The sequence below is a fragment of the Onychostruthus taczanowskii genome, unplaced genomic scaffold (assembly GCF_017590055.1).
Source record: "Onychostruthus taczanowskii isolate IOZ18803 unplaced genomic scaffold, ASM1759005v1 scaffold66, whole genome shotgun sequence".
NCBI lineage: Eukaryota > Metazoa > Chordata > Aves > Passeriformes > Passeridae > Onychostruthus > Onychostruthus taczanowskii.
The window spans coordinates 1,403,149-1,428,651 of record NW_024504344.1 but is presented as its reverse complement, the minus strand read 5'-3'; the positions used below and the strand labels follow the sequence as shown (position 1 = coordinate 1,428,651).

Genomic DNA, 25,503 nt, shown 5'->3' with positions numbered 1-25,503 from the left:
TGGAGACCTATAATTAGCTCTTATTTAAGAAGGCATATGGCTCCAACAGATGGTAAAGGAAAAAAAAGAAAGTTAGATAAACAGGAATATTTGCACAAGGTTTTCTGGTCTCCTTAGCTTACATTTTGCAGCACAGTGCTTGTTAGGTTCTGGAAAGATGGCCTACTCTCCATATGAGGAATACTTACATGTTTTAATTTTCTCTAATATACCACAATAGAGTGGTCTGCAAGTATTTAAGATTTTTTTTTTTTTATTTTTTTTTTAATTTTTTTTATTTTTTTTGGTAGGAGTTCTGAGCAAGAACCAGCTCTGCTTGTGAGGTTAGTGGGAATTTCAGATGGTAAAAGCCAAGGAATAGAACAGCATTTGCATGGATGGATGAGGGAGATGGCCATTTTTTTTTAATTTTTTTTATTTTTTTTGGTAGGAGTTCTGAGCAAGAACCAGCTCTGCTTGTAAGGTTAGTGGGAATTTCAGATGATAAAAGCCAAGGAATAGAACAGCATTTTCATGGAGGATGAGGGAGATGGCCATCCATGAGAGAGATTTGGGTTATATTTATGGCAGTACCAACCAGGTTGCTGTAGAGATCACTCAGATTACAGGCAGGTGGATTTCAGCTAGTCCAGAATCAGATTTTGATTGCTTTGGGGAGACCTCATTGCAGCCTTCCAGTACTTAAAAAAGAGAGAGAGTGAGAGAGAGACTTTTTACACAAATAGGGATAGCACAAGGGCAACAGTTTTAATCTGAAAGAGAAGAGATTCAGATAAAATGTTAGGAAGAAATATTTTACTGTGAGGGTGGTGAGGCCCTGGCACAGGTTGCCCAGGGAAGCTGTGGTTGCCCCATCCCTAGAGATGCTCAAGTCCAGTTTGGATGGGGTTGGAGCAGCCTGGTCTAGTGGAAGCTGCTCCTGCCCATGGCAGGGGATTGGAACTAGAGGGTCTTTAAAATCTCTTCCAACTCAAACCATTGTGTGATTCTGTGATTATTTTATTAATGGGTTCTTTGCTTCTTTTTTGCCAAGGCTGAGATTAAATTGTGAGACAGTATTCCTTGTTCAGACTCACATGTTTATTAGCTCTTATCCAATGCACAGTCTCACAAGCTGTGAGTTCTACAGTACTTTGCTCTAACAAAGTACCAAATGGCCACGTATCTCTCTCTACAAGGTCTTTTAATGATAAACTGTACAATTAAGAAATGACACCTAAATTATGTTTGCTTTTAACCCAATAACTAATCACCCATGCCGCACAATGTGGAATTTTCTGTCCAATTACAAAGTACCACCCAAACCCATGAAGAAGAAGGTAAAGAAGAAGGACCAGCCCTAAAACCTCCATCTTAGCTCTATACATATTACTATATTCTAAAACCTTAAACTCTAAGTTTCCCACCATGTGATATTACAACTTCTATTCAAACTACACACTCATCAACTCAGCTCTGTCATTCAATTTTGGAAGCCTTCTCCACGGCCTCAGGTCAAAGGCAGTGTTCTCTTAGGGGTCAGTGCCTGACAGCACAGAAAGTGTGAAATTCTCAGCATGCAGGGCTCCAGCATTTTATGATGCTCTCTCTACCTGTTTATTGTCACCCTCCCTGTTCACCCCTCTTTAACTGGCTGTGCAATTGCCTCCAAGTGGCTCCAGGGCGAGGTCACGTAGCTGGGCTCAAGCTGCCTTCTGCTGGGATTTACCGACAGCCGGCTTTCCACAGGGGCGGATCCGGAGAGATCCCATGAACTGCTGACACCACATGGCTGTGTGGGCAGCAGCATAAGGTTTGTGGGTAGGAAAGTTTCAAAACGTTCACAGCTCATTCTCAAGTGAGTGCCTTGCAGTGCCCTCCCTCTGTCTGTGCACGAGTGACCTGGGAGAATGAACCCATCTGCCTTTAAAGATATCATCTGCCTCTGAGATTTTCCTGTGTGCAAACACAAGTATGATATGCTTCTCATGGCCATGAATTAGGCTGAAATGCAAATGTTTAAGTGTGCACTAGTATCTATAAAGAAACATTTACAGTAAAGCTCTTTTTACAGCTGCATTATCTTGATTTCCCTATATTATTGAAGAACATCTCTTTCATTAAAGCAAAATTTAGCAGAATCCTGCTTTTCCATTTATCTGAATAGCAGCATAATAATACTGCTTTTCCCAGATAGCAAGAGAGATTCAAGAAGTTGCCACCATTTGAGTAATTATCTAATTTCCAATGCTATAGTCATAAAGACATTAAAGAGGCTAGATTTGAAGTTAGGCCTGTTTTCCATATGGATTTTTCCTGACTGTTAAGCACTCCTTATTTATTTTAAACCTCTGACACAGTGCTCATGAAACTGCAGAAAGCTAATTCTAGAGAAAGCTGGTTGTAAACCTGAAGTTGTCCTCAAAGGCCTGGAGTTGTAATTTTATATTTAGAATAATAACAAAAAGATTGCTTTCTTTGTTCTCTGCCTTGCATTGGGAATAGGAAGCAATGTAATGTTTTCAGCAGCAGTGTGTAAGGACTGAATTGTCACAATTCCTCCTTACTTTGAAAAAGTATTAATTAATAATACTTTTATGGGCTTCAGAATAGAGGACAGAGTTCAGATAAATACTGTCTCCGCTCTTCATTTGTTAAAATCAGAAGTTCAACTATACTAAACAAAAAATATACAGAGGGGTATAAGTATGTTGTTTCCCCTGAAATTCTCAGCATTCTGTAGCCAAGACCTACAGGTCTAAAAGAAAAGTTGTGTAGGATATAATTCTCTGTGCAGGAGGTTTTAATGTGTTTCTTTTGGAGAAACAAATTTTTCATGTTTCATTTACGTCTCACACTCCTGGTTGTGTGGAGAAATCTAACATTATTAAAAAATATTCTTAGTATGATAGTAACCTTAAAATAAATCAAAGAACCAACTCCAAGGTTTTTTTCATGCTTCGAGTGCCTGTTGGAAGAAGAGCTAGAAAGTAATGTGAAGTGAGGTAATGAAGGACTTTTAACTTTTCTTTTCAACCTCTCCAAAACAAACTCACTCATGGCTTTCAAGGTATCCTCCTATCAGAGGAACATTCCCTCATGCACTGGTTCTTTGATAAGGGCTGTGCCACAAGGAATTTATGTTTTAAAGCCTTGAAAAAATAAATATGAACAGACCTCCACGACTTCTCAAAGCTTAATACTGCTGGGCAAATCTGGGTTTGCATACTGGAGTGCTTATCATCCTTGAAAAGGTTGTTGGTTGACATTGATTCCAGGTTTTTTTTTGGCAGGTAGAGACATCATGAGGAAGCACAATCAAAAATGTGATTATGGAAAGATTCTAGCTGATGAGATTGGAGCACTCCAGTCACTGACACAGCAGACACAATGCAGAGGGCACAAGGACCAGCCAGTCCTATTGCTTTGCAAACAGCAAGGGCTCATGTGACTCTGGTGGCTCTGAGGAAATACTTTATCTCAAGTTTCATCAAGCTACACCAAGACTTTGCCATTTCAGAGTCTCTCCTTGGCAGAAATCAGAGGCTGAGATATGCATGTGTCATTGCTCCATGGGAGAGTTATTGATCTACAACAATCATGAAACTTCTCAAACCATTTTTATAGCAGTTAGAAAAAAAAAAAAAAAAAAGAGTAAAGGAGTGATCAAATAAAAGCATTTAAGTTATTGATCTACAACAATCATGAAACTTCTCAAACCATTTTTATAGCAGTTAGAAAAAAAAAAGGAGTGATCAAATAAAAGCATTTTAAAAGAAATAAAATAAAAAGTAATAGAATAAATAATCTATAATAATAAATATAAAAATAAAAAAACTTTTAAAGGAAAGTGATATGCCTATAATTTAGGCATGGTGAAACCAGAGAAAGAATGCTATAAATGCTCAGAGTTGAAAAATGTATAATTTGGATTTCCTGGAGTGAACAATTGGGCTAATTGACCATTGGAGTTTGGGAGAAGGAGTGCTAATCTATCTGGTGTGTGCATTAGGATCTTAGAAATTTCAAGGGAACTGTTCTGACCTGCAGAATATTGCCACAATCTTCCATTGCTTTTCCTTGGAAATGTTTCCCTCTCCTCACATGAATGGGAGTGGTGTGAGGGTTCTCTTGGGGGAAATTACACAAATGAGAATATTTGAAAAGTAGGAAAATTTGAGTTCCTGTCACAGCTTTGCACCAGCTGAGGAGCACTGCCAGTCTGTCCAGCAACACTTTCTGTGTTTCTGAACTTCAGTTTCAGTGAACAGAAGTTCAGTGTTCAGAAAACACTTTCATTGCTTTCAATGAGAAATGCCAATTGTTCTGGCATATCACACTCCTTCAAAACACAAATAGCACAACTGTCAAGATGATTTCATTATCTACTTTATCAAATTATACCTACTGTCAACATCAAAGCTGTGGTTAAGTGGGCTTGATTGAGGTTTGTCACATGTCTCTGTACAAGACTAAGGCTTCTGGTGGTCTTCTTTCCCTTTCCCTTTCCCTTTCCCTTTCCCTTTCCCTTTCCCTTTCCCTCCCTTCCCTCAGATATTCACTACCCCAACCCACCTCAGTGCCTTTGTCCTGGCAGTGGTTAGAATTACATGGTTTCTATTCTCACCAAATTAGGTTTTAAATATGTAACAAAATTGTTTACAGGTCACATATTTCATTTCTTATAAGATTATCTGGAGAGAATTTTTGAGGCCCTTCAGGATGTAAATAACCTCTCTCTGAATCTTTAAAGAGATGAGTAATTTCTGTATGATGTGCTGCAATAATATTTAGAAAGCTCCATCTATAGAAACACCCAGATGGGAAAGTTAGGTAGACTAGAGTGTATCTGGGGACACTTGGAAGATTTGTAAACGGGAGAGAGGGAAAGCAGGACATGCTGTAGTGACTGGTCTGTGCCAGCACCCTGTGCATGAAAGCATCCATAGGTGCAAAGAGCCTTTTCCCCCTTCCTTTTAAAAAATGCTATCGTTCAATAGCCTGTGAAGGAATTTATAGGAATGATGGTGGGATGGCAGGAAAGAATAGGAAGAGATGGATGCATAAAAAGGCTTTTCTCCTTCTCTGAATGCCTGTGGAACACAACTCTCCTCTTCATACTTGCAATGGCTCTCACAGCCCTGAGTTCTTTTGCTTTCCAGATAAACTGAAGAATTATTCAGCCCAAAGATAATAGGCAGTAAATGGAATAGACAGTTAGGAAGAGGAGACAGGAAAACAGGATTCTTTCTAGCACAAGGAATACTGAATATGTCCCAAATAAATCTCCTGGCAGGGAAATTTCCTGAATCAAAAATTCATTACCACAGAATTAGACTTTCTTTTTTGAATTCACCAAAGCTCAGGCCTTTGAAACTGTGGAATAAATGCAGGTCAGTAGAGTTTTAGCTCCTGATCTCACCTGGGAGTGGAGCAGCTTCCACACAGTGTGTCTGTCTCCTTTGGGCTGCCTGCGACTGCTGGGATTTTTGAACAGCTGAGGCTGTACAAGAAAGAGATGTGGGAAAACCCATGGTGCCAATCTTCTCTCTCACACCTCCTGTGCTTTGTGCCAAAGGACAGAGGCCCTTGTGTGAGCACAGGGATGCATCTGCTGTGTCTCCTGAACAGGGGGTACACCTGCTGTGCCTTCTGCCAGCAACCCTCTCTGAACGATGGCAGCTGTGACAAACCCCAACCTCAGTGCCACCATCTGCCAGCAGACACACCTGGGGTTTAGAGAGACACTGGTTTCAGAAGGAATCCCAGGAACTAGGGGAAGTTTGGAAAAGGTAGCTGGATTATGATGTTTTCATGGAGTAGACTAATGAAGGATATGTTTGGATCAGCAACTGCTTCTAGTTCGTGCAGGAAGCTCAAGTAGAGTGAGGTCCCTGGTCCCTGCCTGTACCTGAAGCACAGAATACACCAGCAGGTGCTGCAGCCTGAACGAAAATATCTGTGGAGATGTTGTCATTCCCCTTTGGTTTGAGAGGCAGGATCCCTGCATTGCTGTCAGCACTGCCAAGACTGCCACGCTTTCCTCTGAGGAAATCCCTGCTGCAGCCTTAGGTCATTCTCTAAGAGGGGGAAGAAGCCACATGTGGCCACTTAAGTAGGCAGGGATGGATGTGTTTAGGGGGGGATCAGTCACCCATCTGCTGTAGTTCTCTGCCAGGTGTCTGCTAGGGAGGTCTCCCTGCTTAAAAATGAGTGAGTTTTGGCTCATCATACTCTGATTTGAGGCAGCCCCAAACATTGTAGCATGACATCGACTTTGACCTGTCCAACAAGAGAAATTATTCCTAAGGCCACCTTGCAAATCCAGCTCCTAAAGCAATTACACACGAGGAGTGGTCTGCTCAGGAGTGTGTTTGAAAAGAAAATGAGATTAAACTTTCTATAGGAGAAGAGTGCCAGTATATCAATATCTAAATCAAATAATGTAAAGTTTCTTTTGTCTGCCAGCTAGGACTAAGAATGCATTATACCTCTAATATGATTTTTGCAGTGTCTGTAAATATCATGAGATTTAAATTAAAATAAATATGACTGCATGCTTTTGAAGAGCTAATCAGGCTGAAACATTCTAGCCTTACTGGTGTAGCACATGAAAATAAATATGTATTTATCCAGGCTGCCTGGATTCATGCATAACTAGTGTGCAGATTGGGGGAGGGAAGACAGCAGCCAGATGAAATACTTGGGCTGCTCCTGGGTGTGCTTGATAAGTCAGTCATAGGAAGATTATTTGAATGTAGCCTGGATGGCAGCACTATGGTTCTATGCTAATTAATTAGATCAAGTTTTATTTGTCTTATTGTCATTTAGTCAATTTTTCCCCATATAATTTTTTATTTTTTGACTTATTTCAGTGTCCATGTTATTCCAGTTCCAGCAGACTGGCACCACTAAGCTAATTTTTATAATGACAAAACTCCCTTCACTTGTCTATTTCTCTTCAGTACCTTTTTTTTGTGTGTTTTTGGGGTTGTTTTGAAGTCCTTTCTCTCATTTTATTTTTATATAACCAAACTTGATCTCATAAAATATTTAATCCTCTGTCTTGACTCACTGACCTATGATAGCAAATTATATACAAATCTCAGCAGAATAGACCTGTCCTGATTTGAATCTTGACAAACCAGTAGCCCCTGGACTTTAATCCTACCATAGCTTCTGGTGCCAAAAACAATTCTGCAAATGGGCAAATTCCAAGAAGTACCTTCTGAAAAACTATGCTTTCTAAAAAGGATTGCCTTCTGACTTTTTGATGGTGATCACATATCTGTCTCTCTGACACTGAGGACTAATCCTGGTACACCTTTTTTAAGCACTCCTTGTCAGAAGAGTTCCAAAATACCATTTGCTAAAGGACTATATTTCAAAAGCTCAGATTCCTACAGGACTGAGTGCTGGCAGGGGACAAAACCAGCTCTGAGTAAATTTTGTGACCTGTTGTTGCTCTGGATCTACGGAAGTAGAATTAGCCGGGGATTCTGATTACCAGCCAAGGCAAACCTTGAAAGTTCCTAACTCGGGTGCCCAGTTGTTCAATTAAAAATCACACTGTCATTGTTCCTCTGGAAGGCATTCACTGTAGTACAGTGAATGTTCCCTCCAATGTGAGTTTGTATAGCTCAGCAAGCCACAGGTTTTTTTTCCTCTTACTGAAAAGGGAATTGGTTAAAAAGTGGTTGACTTGAAGAAAAAATTTTCCTCAGTATTAAGCAAACATTTTTTTAAAAATTATGTCCTAAATTCCATAGGCTCCATTGTAACCAAAATAAAATACATACACTGGAAACACCTAAAAGTTAGAAAGGATAAATCCCACCTCAGTTTATGTGCTGCCTATTTGTGATCATTTGATACATCAGCACACAAGTGATGCTATCGGCTGAATTTGATGTGGAGAAGCTTAGAGTTTTGGTTCTTGAGTTCCTTTGATTTATCCTTTTTTTTTTTTTGGACCAAATTGGCATCTTTCACATGTGCCAAGGACCTGAAAGATTACACAGGCATCTTGAAAAAAAGATTGTATTTTTATGTTTCTGTATTTTAAGATGCCTGTGCTCTTCCAGTTTCTACATACAAAATCTGCTATTGACTATTGTCCCCCCTCCCATGTGGTAACTTCTGGGAGTACCAGAAATGACAAGAAAAATCCCTCTTCTGAAAGATGGCCATTGCAGGTAAAAGATGAAGTTTCACAGGTGAACTCCCACAGTCCTCATGGTGCTGAGTGCACCGAGTTAAGCATTTGATGCTTTAACTTTTATTAAAGTTAATAGGATAAGTGCTGTGACAGGATCAAGTATTCTCACTTTGAAATCCAGCCTGCCTACAGTTTAACATTTGTTTTCTTTAAATATCATGTCTGTGAACCTGCAACCCACAATAACAGCCTGCTCTACTACCATTAATTATTGAGAATGCAAGTGTTTAATTACAAGTACTACTTAGGTAACCCTGGAATGAAATCATAGGATACAAATTAATCTCCGTGCTGAAATCACACCAGGAGTATGTCTGTGTTTTGTGCAGGTGATTCCAGCCTTTGCTCGACCTGCGTTCATGAAAACAATGTTTACAGCAGAATATTTCAGATTTTGTACAGAAATGAAGAGATCATTCTTAATGAGACCATGAACTTCAGAGTGCACCTGCTTCTGGATGGTGAAAGGGTGAGTTGTTTTGGGATGCACGTAAAAACCAGCAGGGCTGGGATTCCTCTTACTTAACTTCAGGTGTGCATTGCACAGGTATCTCCATTTCAGAAGTCCATGTGCTGCCAGAAGCCTCATGAATGCAGCAGCTGGAGACAAAGGCACAGTTTACCTGACCAATGCACCAGCAGCTGCATTGGAAGGAGATCAACTGTCATGTACTCATAAATACCTGTGATTTATTTGTTTGTACATGCTGACACTGTAAAACCCTGCATGAGGTCAGAGAGACCCTCTGCATTGTGCCTGTTTATAAGGAGCAGGCTACATCTTGGATTTCCAGTGGAATAAGATGTTGATATACTCTGGTAAATTATAATATCAGAAACTCAAGTGTCTCTACCATAATTTATCATTTGCACACTGGATCACTCAGCACAGATGTGCTGATCAGTCCCACCTGGGAAAACTGGGAGTCTGCTGCTTCTTTCTAGGACCAGCTACTATTATTATTACTCCATTATTATTGCTCTCTTCTCCTCCTCTCTCTTGTGACTGATATTTTCTACAGCTCCCCAGCCCCTTTCCATCCCTCAGAGGTCTCCTGGCCTTTGTCCTTGGTGCTCATGACTGCAGGAGCCCACGGGAGAGCTGCTGGAACCTTCCCTTCCTTAGAGTCCATGCACAATTCTTTTCCTTTCTGTTGTACCTCAGCAACAACATGTCCATGCTGAGAACCCTCTCCCCTTTTTCCATCCACTCCTTCAGCCAACAGGAGCACTCACACAAGGTAAAAACACTATCTGGGACACCCAGCCTGTAGAGCACTTTTGGTTTAATCTTACTGATGTGAAACCAAAGTCTTCCATCAGCAATTCCTGTTCCCAGGAGCTACAGGGGTGGAGCAATCTTTGTTCATGGAGAGAACTGTTTTGCTGAAATCTTAAACAGGAAGGGGAGAGAGTGTCACAGTAGAATGGCATTCAGGCATGTCCCATGTGCCATCACTGTGCTTTGCCAGCCCAGGGACTGGTACAAAATGCCATACAAATGGCAGACTGGTACCAATGCCATACAAAATGTATGGCATTGCTACTTGGCCTCGGTGGTGACAAGAGACATGACACCAGCATCTTTGCCAAGTCATCAAAAGGAGGCACTGTGAGCTACACAGCCAGTGTGAATCATGTGCTGTATGTTGAACTCAGGGCCAGAGACACTCACCTGTCATTTTTACAATTCCTATTGCCTCTTTTTTCATATTTCAAAGTATACATATATATGTGTGTGTGTATGTGTGTGTTATATAGAGATCTAAATTAAAACAGCTTGCAAACCCAATTTAAGCTTAACATGCTTCCTTTTCTCTCCCACTTTCCCTTTGCTGTTTTGGTTTGGTTTGATTTCTTTTTTTAATGATGGTGTGACCAATTTATTCCTCCCTAGAATTATTGATTTGTGCTTATGTGAAAAATTACTAAATGCAAGTCTATCAATATTTGTTAGGAAAATGTCCCAGCATGCTTTATCCAATATTAATTTTATCCTCCCTCTGTGGAGTACCTCTGACTAAATATCCCTCCCCTCAAATTACAGCAGTTTTCATTGTGTTGAGCAGGGATGATTTCTGATGATTTTTGCATTATTCAGAAAATGCACCTCATGAAATGGATATAAAAAATAGCCCACAAGATGCCTCACAGCTAAAACTCATTGTGACTTGATGTGCTGTGTGCAGCACCACTTGGCTTTCCATTAGAGACTCCTTGGGAAGAGGACAACTGCCCAGTTCTGTACTTACAGACTGGATTTGCACAGATATATTCAATTTTTCTTTGTGACGAAGTAACTTTGAGTTTTCATGAATGTAGAATAAGAAGATAAACAGGTCTGTTGTTCCAGATGAGTTGCTAAAGGCACTCTAAAGAATCAAATACAAAAAATAAAGATCTGTAAAAATTTTTTTGTGTATTGAGCAGATTAGCACAATTCACTTCTGTTTAATGCATTTAGGCTTCTTTTTCTGCTTTGTTGTCTTGTCCTCCACAGCTTTGCAAATTTGATATAATTGTGGGAGAGACTGAAGTGTGCCACTACTGCATCCACAACTATTCAGAGACAGTTTTGTATCTTTGTCACATAATCTCCTGTGTTGGATGAAATTCTTGCAATGTGGTGTTGGCAAGTCAACTAGAGATTTTTAAAGTGTTTTAAATATCATCTGTGTTCATAACTCTTAATTTATTTAGCACACAACAGATGTGAATCCTTTTTTGTGCCTCTTGTGTGCTATGGTAATTTTTCCTAGTTGAGGTTGAAGGTTCTGTTCACTGTTTTTATCTGTGGATGGAAGTTATGATAAATAGAAAAAGGAGTTAGTCTGGGTAATGCAAGTATTGAGTTCATACACTCCATGCAGTTTGTGCTGTCAGAGCTGGAATTATCCAATATTATATTAGGGGAGCATTGTTCCTCCTGCTGCTCAGGAAGTTTTGCTGATATCAACTCAGAAAAAAAAAACCCAACCAAACAAAACCAACCAAACAACAAAACCAATGTGTATGTCCAAATTAGATTATTTGTTATTTTTTTTAAACCTCCCCCTCTTCTTCTAGCATAACCCTAGATACACTTAAATATGTAATTTTTTTTTTTTTTTTTTTTTTTTTTTTGCCTGGTATTAGAAGGAAACACTATTATTTGCCTAAAAATGGAACTGAACATGCCTTTCACCATATAAATAGTGCTTTAAAAGTCTTTGGTTTATTTGATGTCCTTTTCTATATTGTCCCAGTGTACAGCATCTTTTGAATTCAAAGGAAACAATATTGCACAGCTGAGGCAGAATTTATTGCTACAAAGAACTCTAATTTATTTTCATAAGCTCTTGCTTTCTTTTTTTTTTTAGAGAAGAAGCTTTGCCTCTTTCATCCTGCAGTAGAATAGATAACTGCTCTGGCTTCTTCCTTGCTGGCCCTGTTCAGGGAAAGTTTAGTATCAGGGAGAGAACAGAGTGAGGCAAGCTGGAATAAGACAGTATTTTAGATTTTGTATTTTCCAGAGAAATTTAAGTGATCTGGTACATCCAGATCATTCAGTTTGACATTCTGGCTAAATAGTTAAATATTAGGGAGGGAAAAAGGAAAAACATTACCTCTGTAGTGGGAACTTTGATCAGTTTTATGTGGGGTTGTCTTGGTTTGAAAAGGCAGGTGTCTGCTTAAGGAAGGTAGGAGCCTCTCCTGAAGTGGAAAATGGAAACACCCTCCCTCTGAATTATTATGATTTTGAAATTAAAAGGCTCTCACACAAAGATATGAGAAGAGGCATAACAGTTCTTTACTAGGAAAACTAAATAAATAAATAAACAAATAAAAAATCCTTATTGACAGAGTCAGAACATGACCAGGCACCTGTGGGTCAGGGTGGTGGCAGCAGTCCCATTCCATGGTGGCTCAGCCCTCCTGCAGTACCAGCTGTGGTTCTGTTGGAGCAGGGATCCTGGAGAAGGGTGGAGTTTTCCTCTGAAGGTCCAGGGGTGGTGTAGATGGGCCTGGTCTTCCTCTGGGAAGGCAGGGGAGAAGAAAGCTACACCTCTGGGAATGAAGTGGAAAAAGTTGCTGTGGTGTTCCAGGGTCAGATTGTATCCAGGTAGGAATGCTTGGCTCCTCCCTCTGGGCAGAGCCTCTCCCAGTGGGATGATGGAATTTTATCAGCCATGCAGGAACACTTAGTGGCCATGAACAGCAGATATCTCCTGCAGGGAGGATTGGTTGTGGAAGGGATAAAGAAAACTGCCCAATGGATAGAAAATAACTGTCCCACCTCTTAACAGATAGGAATAAAATACCCCTATTTCTAGCCTAAGACAGGGGTTTTGCACTATTCTGATCAGTCTGACTTCAATACAGTTTTGGGATTAAAAATATCTAATTTATGCAGTTTACTGCATGACCCCATGCAGTGAGGAGTATCTCTTGGTCTCTCAGTCATCTGCTCAGTGCCTCGAGGTGTTTGGGGCGAGTGTCACCAGCTACTGAACTTGTTTGGAGCACAGACTCAGATCTCAGTGGCTGTTGCAGGTGCTCAGCAGTGCTGGGCACAGACCCAAAATTTCATCCTGTTTATTTGGAGGAGGAGGAGGAGGTTTGCTTTGTCTGAAGCACTATACTGAATTCCTACTTTAAATTCAGAATGAGGTTCAGTAATGATTTTTTTTCTTTTTTTGCCACTGCCCAGCAACTGTGATTTTTAGTGATAGCAATTAATTAAAAACGAAAAAGGTTTTTTTTTTTTGGGGGGGGGGTTATTTTTGGGTTCTTTTTCTTAATGAAAGGCATAGGTATTTAATGAAAGACATCTCAAGGTATTTTGAGACAATCACAAAAGAGAAAGCATATTTTCAGTATGTAGAAGTGGGAATTTTCCCTTCACATCTCTATACCTGTGGCCATGCTGGAAGAAATACCATATTACTTCAGAAGGAATTAAATTTAACATCTTTCAGAATTTCTTCAAAGCACAACCAGTCCTTGACTCTCAATTTTCTTGCTTCAACAGGAAAATATTTTACATTGTCGATGAAGTTTCACCTTTGGAAAACCTGGCAAAACATGGTTTATGTTATTTATTTTATGAATCCTATCTGTCAGAGCATAGTAGATGCCTCTGATGTTGCCTTCAGTGCATTTTTGGTGTAGTCTCTGCTCTGTTGTTGAGATCACATTTGGAAAGCAGAGTTCATCCTTCCTGTTTGAAGCCATCTAAAATGCAAATGTATCTAGACCGAGATATTTCTCTAAGCTCTACATATTGTCAATGGAAAGGGACAGGCACAGACAGAAATTAACTGTCCTTCTCCAGTGGGGACCTCAGGATGGAGCAGATCACTCTCTGTCTCTGCTTGCTGCTTGCCACTGACAGAAGACAGAACCCCTACATCTCACTTTTCTGTGGTAAAAAAAGGGGTTGTATTTATAATATCACACCCCCAGTGAATAACTTCAATTTTCCACATTTATTTCTGTGCATCTCCTGCTATGTTCTGTCATGCTATAAAGGATGTTTACATTCACAGAAAATAACTATTTTGGCTATAAAATGTTTGATTTTTTTTTTGTTCATATGTCCATTTAGGTTGATAGAAATTATTTTTTAAAATTCTATTAAACCTGTTTTTCTTAGAGAAGGATTGACATTTCAAAAGAGTGAATAAGAAAGTGCTGGACAGCTTAATCCTCTTCTAATTTATTTATTTCCATTGATTACAATTGTTTTAACTGTGCCAAGCTGGGATGTGTTATCCAATTTATTTCTTTTCCAGTGAAAATAATGGCCTACTGGCTCTAGCACTGTCTCCAAAAATCCAATAAAACTATTTTATTGATGGTAAAAGATGGGTAATTTTACTGGGGGGACCTGTTAGATGAGTTAGAATGGAGGTACCAGTGAATCACACATGATTTCTTCAGTAGCTTTGGTGAGCAGAATCCTTCCACTCAGCCATGTAACACGGTAAACTTCTGTTTTAGTTTTTACAACAATCAAGGCCTTTGAGTTTTGGAAAGAAAGTGGTTTACATAAGACTCAATGACGAGCTACCTCCATGAATCTGCTAAGGGCCTGAAAGAGGGACCATGGGGCAGAAAAGCCTTGGTTTGCTGAGACATAAACTCAAAGATCAATGATGAGTGATCAGAAATTTCCAGAATTATTTGAGCCATTTCTGAATGTTTTACGCTGTAAAATTTGAAATTTCTATTAGTTACAGGTAGGTATTCACACAGATTTGTGGCTGTTTCTCATCCAGGAAAACCTGGTCCTTGTTATTTTTCAGCTGATTAAGATAACCCAAATAAAGGCTCACCCAGTGAGGAAGAGCAGCCTCAGAAATGCTCTTCTGGCTTTCAGTGTGCAAGAGCAAGGATCCAACAAACGCAGAGCTTGATGCTCTCTGGTTCCTCTTGTCCGGAGTGATTTTTTTGACATGCCATGGCACCTGGTGGCAGATAACACCTCTGACTGCTCTGGTTCCCTCTGATTCCTTCAGCAATTACCTCGACTCACTGTCACATTTGCTTCTCTCTGCCTCTGTGCTGTCATGCTGCTGTTGCTGTGTGGTTTTGCCTTTGTTCTTATCAGACAATCCCACCCACCTTTGCCTTCTGTGTTGTCGGTGCCACTTTACAAAGGTAACCTTGTCTCTCTCTTTTTGCAGGTGGAAGATGCATTGAATGAGGCAGATTTTCAGCTCAAGCTGGACCTGCACTTTACTGATAGTGACCAACAGTAAGTGCTGATGTAAAGCTCAGTTGCTAATGCGGGGGTCTGTTCAACTGGAAAATTGCTTTGGTGAAATGAGTCCTTTTTGAAAAAAGGAGAGCTTTGATAAGGCTTCCATTTGCCTTAGTGTTGAAGTTTTCCTGTTTCTTTTCTCTGTATTTGAAGTGTGTAACTCATATTCCTGCTTAAAGGGAGAACATTTTTTTCTCCTAGAAGTGTTTCTCAAAGGTTTTAAATGTTGGTTTGTCTCTGCTGCTGTTAAAGGGAATATCATCATTGACCTTCATGTGGTCAGGGTCTGTGACTCAGGAATGCATTTATCTCAGGAGGCAATGCAATATTTTCTGGCTGAAGACAGGAGTTATGAACACGCTAAGCACTTTTCTTCTATTTAGAAAATAGCCTCTGCATTTTAGGAGGAAGTAGTTTTCCTATTGAATTTGATTTCTTCTAACTGAATTTGATTCTGTAATCTTAGGTGAAGGGGGAGCAACATCCCTTCCTGAGACATAGCGGGAAGTGTGATCCCAGATGTTTTTGAGTCTCACTGAATCAGGGAAAAGGGTTCCAGTGACTTGAGTAGCATTTATGGGGAGTGGGAGGGGGTGCAGAGAAATCATCTGAGCTGTGTTTCATACTGAGACTGTCCCCGTGGGATTTTTTCATACCCACAGAGCACACAAACAAATTTCGAGAACATATTTCTGTTATCTTCAAGATACAAAAAGAGAAAACTTGTTCTCTCAGGCAGGGGGGACTCGACTATCAATCAAGTGTTTATGGGTATTGAAGAGAGAAAAAACAAACATTAAGTTACAGCCAAAAATAAAAAGAACTGAAACATTTAGGCTATGGAATTGTGCTCTAGACCCTACATCTAATTTCTGTAATCATCTGAAAGATTAGTGTGATTTACTATAAACAAAAGTAGTGATTTTAGAAAATTATATTCTGCAAATATCATTGAAATGTTTCTTGGAACTAACCATGCACCTCTTAACCATCTATTCCTAGGTTTTCTGAGCTCTGGGAAACAATTGGCTTCAGAAGTGTCTTTAATACCTTAAAATAATTCCTCTTTAGAAGTTCCACTTACATTGGGAGGATCTGTGTAGGCATCCTCCAGGTTTACAGCTCAGTCTCCTGTCCTGTAGATGACTCAGATGTCATGTGGTTGACTGCACATTAAGATAGTTATTCTGGAATAGTTATAAACAAACTTTAAATTAAAGTCTTGACTTTTATTTACTGAAAAAAACAAGCAAAAAGACCAACCCAAAACCCAGAGAAGTTAACCCATCTTGTACTGTTTCTCTGCAGTTACTTCAATTTCTCTTTTGAATTTTGTCCTCTTCCAAAAAGTTTTTTTTTTTCAGATCGACAAACTGGAAAGGAACTCTGAATATTTTCAGCTATGTCTGACACAGGATTGCTTCTAACTCTCACAGATTGTCTGAGCTGATTGTTCTTACACAGAAGAACACAAGCAGTGTGGTGTCCCATCTATGAACACTCAAATAAACTGAACAGTTTGCTAAATACATTTGCTTCAGATCTTGATGTGCCTACTAGTGCATAGCTGGACATCAAGGGCAATCACCAGGGAATACCAGAACTGTGTCACATCTGTTCTTCTTGTATACTGTATATTCATATATAACTCTGCATATGTTCTTTATGTTTTTGTACTTCTATTTACATTAATTATATCTACATTAGTATTAATATTTATGTTTGGCACAAACACAGCACAAGATGCTCTTCAGTTAGGTTGACACTTACAAAGATGGGGAGGGATAAAATTTCACCTGAAGCCATCTCTGTCTGCTGCCTGTAGCACGTTACAGGCTGTGCCAGATCAGCATTCCCCTGACCCATTTTGTACACCCCTCTCCCTTGCAGGCTGAGGGATGTGCCAGCCATCCCCATGATCAGCAGCCGCACTCTGTGCCTGCACTTCCACCCCCGCAGAGGGCTGCACCACCACGTTCCGGTCATGTTTGACTATTTCCACCTCTCCGTGGTCTCCGTCACGGTGCATGCCTCCCTGGTGGCTCTGCACCAGCCTCTGATCAGGTAAGGGGCACAGGATGTCAGTGGGAAGGCAGAGGAGCTTCCTCTGCTGAGTTCTATCATACAGTTTGCTCATGGGATGGGAGAAGCAGAGATTTTAATTTAATTTAAAGTTATTGGTCTTGGGCTGAGAGGCTGGAGATTGGGGTTTAGAACTCTGACACAGGCCTCTTCCCTTAGTAAGACACTGGGGGTCTGGTCAAAAAATAACAAAATTTTGGGAAAGAGGTTAAGAATTTTGGTTAGCCTTGCTCTCTATTCCCCACCTGCAATGGGAAAAATGCAAATTGTGTTTTCCTTGGTTGTTTTCGCTCTTTATCCTAAAAGCATTTACGTTTTTCCTCTCTGATGATTTGTATAGCATTCAGGACAGCTGGACTCATCCATGGCCTCTGTGCATGAGCATAATTCATAAAGTGGTTAGGAGGAGGCATGCAGGAGTCAGTGCTGGCTAAGGCTCCACTGGGTTTTCCTTTGCAGCTTCATCTGGTGCAGCACTATAATACCAGCTGCCATGGGGTCTAGGTGTGGTTTATGTTATCTGTTTCATAATGACAAGAAAATAATTCAGAACTCCTTCAAGTAAAACAGGGCTGGAGGTCAATATTCTCTAATATTTAGAGCAGGTGAAGGGAAGCAAAGGCCTTTCTGGCAATTTACTTAGAGCCCAATCTTGTCACCACATGAGATGGAGAGGGCTGGGAGGGAGGAAACTCCTTTGGTTTTGAAGCAAAATGCAGCATTCAGATTTGTTCAGTTTCCCTTAACTCCAGCAAGGTCTTTTTTTCTGAAATGACCAAGAAATATTAATGTTGTCGAATACTGAGCGAACAGCATGGTGTGAGAAAGGAAAGATGAATCTGTAGAGATTGTTTTCCTGAGGTTTGGTGTTTTGACTAAATTCTTTGCTTCAGTCCTCCATTAGTGTAAAGGCATTGCTTGAACATGATGCCACAGAATGAATTGGGATTGTAAAAGGCTGAGCCTGAGATTGTGAGAAGTTGAGAAGTTGTGGATGTCCCATCCCTGAAAGTGTTCAAGGTCAAATTGGATGGGGCTTTGATCAGCCTGGTCTAAGGGAAGGTGTCCCTGCCCTTGGCAGGAAGGTTGAAACAATACAAGCTTTAAGGTTCCTTCCAAACCAACCCATTCTAAGGCTGAATGATTCTGTGAGACGTGACAGGGATGTGTCTCGTACCAGCAGATGAGACTGACATGTCTGTGTTCTGCTGATGTGATACAGGTAACTGCTGTATCTCTGATTTTCTGTCTGTTGACTTCTTAAACAGTGAATTAGATTCTAATAGACTACTTCTAACCAGAGAGTTTTGATCAGATAATTTGTTCATTGTTCTACGACAGGAAAGGATGAAGGAACAATAGCTTAAGAGGCTTAATGACTGTTTTCAGTTCTGTGTTATCCTCTAATGAATGGGGCTGCACAGTCTTGTTACTGGTATTAGGCATAAATCACATGATGAGCAACTGTTCCACAGTCAGATTATTATAGCTTTTAAAGTACTATTTTGTGGACATTTGTGAAGTATACAATTTATTTACTTAATGTGGTAGAATGAAGGTTTTTTGCAACACAATATACAGTCTCATTTGCTTAAGCCCATAAAATCATTTTAAAGTGTGATAGTGAGGATTTATCTTCTTCTTGATAAATATTCCAAACACAAAGAGTTTTTATATCATGCATTCTCTATGTATAAATCAGGATGAAGACAGTAATGTAAAATAAATGGCACTTCAAAGCACTCTAAAACAAAACCAGTCAATTAAAACTTATTTGGGTTTCCCAGCACTCAGGACTTTGCATTCCATAATTTATCACTGGAGTATATTAGGAGCATAAAAAAATTAAATATACAATCAGGTTTTTTTTTTTTCATAACACAATAGGACCTGAATGACTATAGAGTATTTTTTTTAATCACATTATAGAAAAAATAAACCCAAAATCATACAATCACAGAATGGATTGGGTTGGAAGGGACCTTAAAGATTAGTTAGTTCCAGCCCTCCTGACACTCTTCCCACTAGACCAGGCTGTTCAAAGCCCCATCCAGGCTGGCCTGAAACACATCCAAGGATGGGAATGATTACATTATGAAGGAAAAAAAAAAATCTATCAGTGTTTCACTGTGGTTTCATTTGCTACCTTGAACTACCCTATCATGGTAAATACCTTGTGTGTATGTACACATTATTCCTACACATATCTGTAGACCCATATGAAAAATTGCAGTAGTTCTAGACCTACCCTGAAAATAATTATGTAAAATTGAAATTCACTGCTGTATTGAAGTTTTCCTGCAGCACCACTTTGTGTGAAGCACATCTATCAGCTCATACATGTCATGTGGACTCAGATTTTCAAACTTTGTCAGCTCTGATGACAAATTAGGTACTCTTGTTCAAGTTTTTCCATGTTGTTTGTGTTTAAAGAGGAAAATCAGCAAGACCAATCCAGGCCTTTCCCTTAAGGGTAATGTATACTCATAAACAGCTCCTGCTGGGGAAACCTTTCCAAGGTGCCTCCATTACCTCCTGCTTCTTTAACAAGTGAACATTTTGATATTGATGTTTGTCCTGGTTAAAAATTCTGATATAATAAATATTACATTAGGTTTGAAACTTTGAAGCCCTCACCTTTTACCAGCCTGAGAATGAGTGAAATTCACCTGTCTGGGATTTTTTGCAGTCTTCTGGATACAAATTTTGTGATTCAGCTTTTCTAAAAAGTGTAACAGAGCTTTTTGATGGAGTCCAAGTTCATGGCAACTGCTAATGGCTTTGTGGATTTACTGAGAAAGTGAGAGGCTGAGTAGGAAGGTGGTGAGGCAGACTTTGAGTGAGCTCATCTCCAGCTTTGTTAGCACAGAATCATAGAATGATTTGGGTTGGAAGGTACCGTAAAGATATTTTAGTTCCAACTCTCCTTCCATGGGCAGGGACACCTTCTACTATCCCAGGCTGCTCCAAGTCCCATTCAGTCTGGCCTGGAACATTTCCACGGATGAGGCATCCACAGCTTCTCTGGGCAACCTGTGCCAGGGCCTCACCACCCTCACAGTAAAAAAAATTAATTCTAAAATCTGAAAAACATCTTTTTTTTTCAGTATTAAGCCATTTCCCCTTGTCCCATCACTACATCCCCTTGTCAAACATCTCTCTCCTTTTTTATAAGCTACCCTTAGGTACTGAAAGGTGCTGCAATGTCACCCTGGAGCCTTTTCTACTTGAGGCTGAACAACCCCAGCTCTCTCAGCCTGTCCTCAGAGGAGAGATGTTCCAGCCCTCTGATCACTTTTATGGCCTCCTCCGGGCCTGATCTGAGAGGTCCACACTATCCCACAATTTCCTGTGCTGGGGCAGCCCTGCAGGTGGGGTCTCACAAGGGCAGGGCAGAGGGTCAGAATCCCCTCCCTTCACCTGTGACTCATGGAGCTTTGGATGCAGCCCAGGACATGGTTGGCTTTCTGAGCTGCATATTGTTGGCCCCTCTCCAGTTTTCCATCCACCAGAGCCCTCAAGTTCTTCTTTGCAGGGCTCCTCTCAATGAGTCTCAGTCTGTACTCTCACCTGGGAATATCCAAACTCGGGGGTGACACCTGGATCTGTTGAACCTCATGAGGGTCTTGTGGGCCCACTTATCTCCAGAGCAATCATATTTGCTGTACCTGTGGGATGACCACAAGCATGGTGTGATGCTTTGGTGCTTGGATTGCCTCATCTCTTTGCTCCTTGGGCAGCTGCATCCCCCTGCAGCAGAGAAGGGACTGCTTAGTTTGACTTGTTCTTGCTGAGCACTGAGCCAGAGCTTGGTTAAAAACTTTTTCTCTCATCCTTAGAAATCTTTGACGTCTCTAAAAACCACTCCAGGAGTGGCTCAGGAAGCTGGACTGCCAGGGACCAAGTTCAAGACTTTTCTTTCCAGGCAGAAATGGAATAATAGGGGAGAATTGCTATGTAGGGCTCAGCAGCCTGATAGCTGTTTTCTTGACCTGAAACACTTCTGCCCTCACGTGTGTCTTGCCCTAAACCCAAACCCTTTGACAAGGCACAGCACGACACTGTGACACCAGGGCTGGAGCTGTGGCAGAGCAGTGACAGCTGCTGTGCTGGCTGTGGTGTCTGCACTGAGTGCTTCTGGCACCTGCAGATCATGGAGTAGTATTTCAGACTTTTAGAGAAATAGAGCAGAACCCTCAGCAGGAGCTGGATGTCCCATCCTAATATGACACAAGTGGCAGTTCTCTTTGGAAAGTTGAGGGCTTGCCTCTGGCAACCTCATTGTACCCAGGGTGACAGGAGATGAGCAGGTGAGGCTGTCAAAAGAGAACCAAAAGAAGGGAACAGTGTTCAAGCTCAAGACTGCTCCCCTGCTGAGGCACTGGCCTCCTTAAACGGCCTAAATACCTTCCATTCTCTTACCTAAGATCCAGGGACTAAATGTGAGCAGACACTTGTAAGAGGAAGGTGAGGAGGAGGAGGAGGAGTGGGGGCTTTGGACTCAAGTTTTACAACTCATTTGTATGGATGAGTTTGGTTTCTGGCCTGAGGCACTGACTTCTCCCCTAGCTCCCTGTCACTAGCCAGGGCTGTAAGTGCAGCCAGTGCTCATTAGCCAGCTGCAGCTGTTAGGAAAGACACTTTGCTCCAGCATAACCCAGACTTCAAGAAATACTTCCTTTTTTTTTTTTTTTTTCCCAAAGGAAAATGTGGTGGGTCTGTGGTGTAGAGGTCTGCATAGTCTCAGGCATGCTGCAAGCACAGTGCCTTACTTGCACTGGACTCACTTAGGAGGCAAACACAAGAAACATGGCTCATTAATTTTAGAGAGCTCTTCACTGCTTCCCAAAAAATAAAAACCCAAACCACCAAGGAAATTAAAAAAAGCCAGTCTTGAAATTGCTGCAGATAAGCAGATTCTTTGCCATGGGCAGCTGGCAAACCTGTTTCCTCTTGCTTACACATGAAAGGGGTTTATTTTTCCCAGCTTCCTGGATTCTCCTTAACTTTCCATTCCTTTCCCGAATTCCATACATAAGTTTATGTGCAAAAAAAAACAAAGTAGGCTTTCAGGATTTTACTTATTAACATTGAATTCTTAATTGCTCATCTCCAAATCATTGTGGAAAACCAAGAAATCTTGGTGGAATCTGACATGGGAAAATAATATAATATAAATTTTGTTGGTGGAGCAACCAAGACACAGATACTCAGTTTTTCAGTGCCTTTATCTTGTTCTTTCTGGAAGAGGAAACAGAATCAGAGGAACACAGTGTATTTAAAGATTGCTGATCTATCCCTGATCTTCTTCTCTGCTTCACTGCACTGAGGAATTAGGCCAAGCCTGGCCCTTCTTGAGCAATTTTATCTCACCTACATTTGTTTACTTCCAGGCATCCTCCTGTTCCTCAAAAGCACAGCTGATCCATCTATAAATGATGCACACACTGTGCTGCCGTGTGTACCTTGGATCTGGGTGCAGATTATGCAGGTCCATTCTCCTACAGCTGGAAGTGTTGCTGACTCCTACCTATGGGCAGCTTGTGTCTGAAACTGTACAAGTATTGTACTGGGGACTAAAATTCTTTACTTATTTCCCCTCTCCACCCTGTTTGAAAATAAATTAATCTGTAGAAAGAAAATGGAATTTTTATGCAGTAAACAGCTATTCCTTCCACAATATGTTTATTAGAATCATACTGATTTATATTATTTTCCTCTAGGAGCTCACCTATAACTGGATGATTTTTCCTTTGAATTTTCTTTTATTTCGTAGTTTGTTTCATATCTGTAAAGATAAACCTCCACTTTGGCTGCCATTCTCCTGTGCTGCCAGCTGAGAAATCACATAAGAAAAACATGACAACTTCGGAGTCAAATTTAAAAAGAAAAATCCCACTCAAAAGTAAATTAAATATCACCACATGGCTTTATCTGCTTTCAAGTTTTATAGCAACTAAGGTTAAATTCAGGACAAAGGAGCCAGCATTTTCCAGCAGTCAAAATCAAAATTAAAGATTTCAGGCCAGATTCCCCCTTGATTCTGTTTGGTATCTAAGGAGAGATATGTATTTTCATTAAAATTTAATTTTAATAAACCTTATCAGTTTTACCCAAAAAGCTCAGAACATTATAACCTTAGTGAAACTCCTTGGGTAAGAGAGGACCATGCCTAGAGGAACACAATCTGTAAACATCCAGATTATTCTTTAAAAAAATAACAGATGACCTATGTACCCTATGGCCATGTACCAGTAGGAATTTGCCAAAAGCTATATTAAAGTTTTGAGTTAAAACAGTGAGGGTAATTAGTGTTGTCACTACAATTTTGCTATCTGTGGGAAAAGGAAGTTACTGCTGAAATGCAAATAGATAGTAGTGGGGACTGTGAGGGTTTAATTCTGATTTGTGCTATTTCTATGGAACTGACTTATATTTTCAATTTTTAAAGCAGTAATATTTTATGTATAAGGGCCTGAGATATAAAGAAGTGATTTCTCCAAGGATCTGGTCTAAATGGCATACAAGTTCATTTCTTGAATTTTCACTCCTGTTTTACTCACAAGATTGAAATTTCTTGTCATTAGAAATGTAATGACTGTATGTGTATGGGGATTGTTTGGGTTGTTTTACAGTTTGATAATTTCATATAGTGCAAGATGGTTTTTTTCCCAAGCAAGAATCAGATCCCAATTTTTTTCCCCCATTCTGCTAAAAACTTGCTTTATGAAAAAATTGTTTCGCTTACCAAAAAAACCCCAAACCCCAAACCAACAAAACCCTTCTCTGCTACAAAAAAAAAAAAAAAAACAAAAAAAAAAAAACCAAAAAAAAAAAAAAAAAAAAAAAACCCCAACCAAAAAAAAAAAAAAAAAAAGACCCAAAACCCCCCAAAAAACCCTAAAAATGAAAGAAAAATATTTTTTTTTTGGGCAGGTGAATCTGAAGGAGAGCATGGTTTTCTATTAAGCTTCCCTAACGTAATTTTTAAAATTTACTTCAATAACACATCTGAATTAACATTTATCAAGGCCATTCAATTTCTTATGCTCAGAAACTGTCATTTCATTTATATGTAAGATAATTGTCCACAGAAGAGAGAAAAACAGAGAATAATAATTTAATATTTTGTGCTACACGAGAACCTAGTGTTACCACATTGAATTCTGCAATAGCAAGTTCAAAAGAACCAGAAAGTTCAGCACTTATTACAATGAGCAATTCCTTCCAAAAGATGTTACAGGGGCCAAAAGTATAAATCACAAAGTCATGGACACAAATTCATAGAAGGTAACTGTGACTCTGGAAATAATTGCGTGAGTATAACCTTTGAGTCAGAAAGGTCTTAAATTTTGATTGCTGGATCTTCCAGGCTGTAATGAAGAAAAAAAAAAATGGACTTTTCAAGGCAGTTTACTGTACTGTGTGTCGACAGAGGACTGCTGTAATAATTGGGAGACTCCTTTGAAGGACAAGGGTATAAAATCATAAAATTATAGAATAGTTTGGGTTGGAAGGGACCTTAAAGATCATCTCATTTCCTGCCATGGGCAGGGACACCTTCCGCTGGACCAGGCTGCTCAGGGCCCCATCCAACCTGGCCTTAAAAACTTCCAGAAATGGGGCAAAATCTACAAGGTAACCTGGCACAGGTTCTCTTGGTAACCTGTGCCAGGTTACCTGTGCTACTCATGGTCTCATGGATAAGGTCAACAAAATGCCAGCTCAAAAAGAACCCATAAAACATTTCACTGAAAACATTAATAGTTCTGCACACGCTTTAATCCTCTTGGGCACACACACATGTTACCTCTTTTGACCTTTTTTATCCTGACTCCAATTAAAAGCTGAAGTTATCATACTGGATAAAGATCTAAATGTTGATATTAAATCAGTGCTATTAAATAGATAGTCAAGATGGACATACAAGTAACCAAGGTTCATGGTTCATACAAATGAGCAGGTTTGCAGAAATAATTAGAAGAAATAAATACAGCGAAAAAATAATTGATAGCAAATGAACCTGTTATTGCTAATAAAAAATTTCTTCCATCATAATATACTTCAGACAACATTAGAGGGACTCAGCAGTTTGTAAGCCTTCCACTTAAACTTTTCCTCAGCAGACTGATGATGTTTTGGCATGTTTCCCAAAAAAAGGTTTTTGTTTTACAGTGCTATGGGAAATCAATTTCCATAAAACCAACAGATTAAAAACCCTTCTCTGCTGTAAAAGCAAAAGATAAATTAAAAAAAAGGCATTAAAAAGTGCTCTTCTTTCCCTTTAAACCTTTAAAAGCTTTGCTCATATTCAAATGAGGAGTTTTTCATGTGCACAGATCATTTGTTTAAGCTTCTCTCTCTGATACCAGAGCAATAATTTTTTATTTTGGTTTCTTGAGCCTTTCCAGCAGACCACAGCAGACAACATCGTTTAATAACAGCTGAAATTATTCAGAGCAGTGTATAGCTCTTGTCT

General features: G+C 39.9%; 1 protein-coding gene across 1 annotated transcript in view; it reads left to right on the top strand.

Moving 5' to 3' along the window:
- The window catches only part of FAM135B (family with sequence similarity 135 member B), a 127,256-nt gene that overhangs the window by 50,320 nt on the left and 51,433 nt on the right, over positions 1-25,503 (top strand). Inside the window, exons 3-5 of the mRNA XM_041420809.1 lie at positions 8,527-8,666; positions 14,866-14,936; positions 16,833-17,006. Coding sequence (XP_041276743.1) covers positions 8,527-8,666; positions 14,866-14,936; positions 16,833-17,006 — 385 coding nt within the window. The remainder of the gene's footprint in view (positions 1-8,526; positions 8,667-14,865; positions 14,937-16,832; positions 17,007-25,503) is intronic.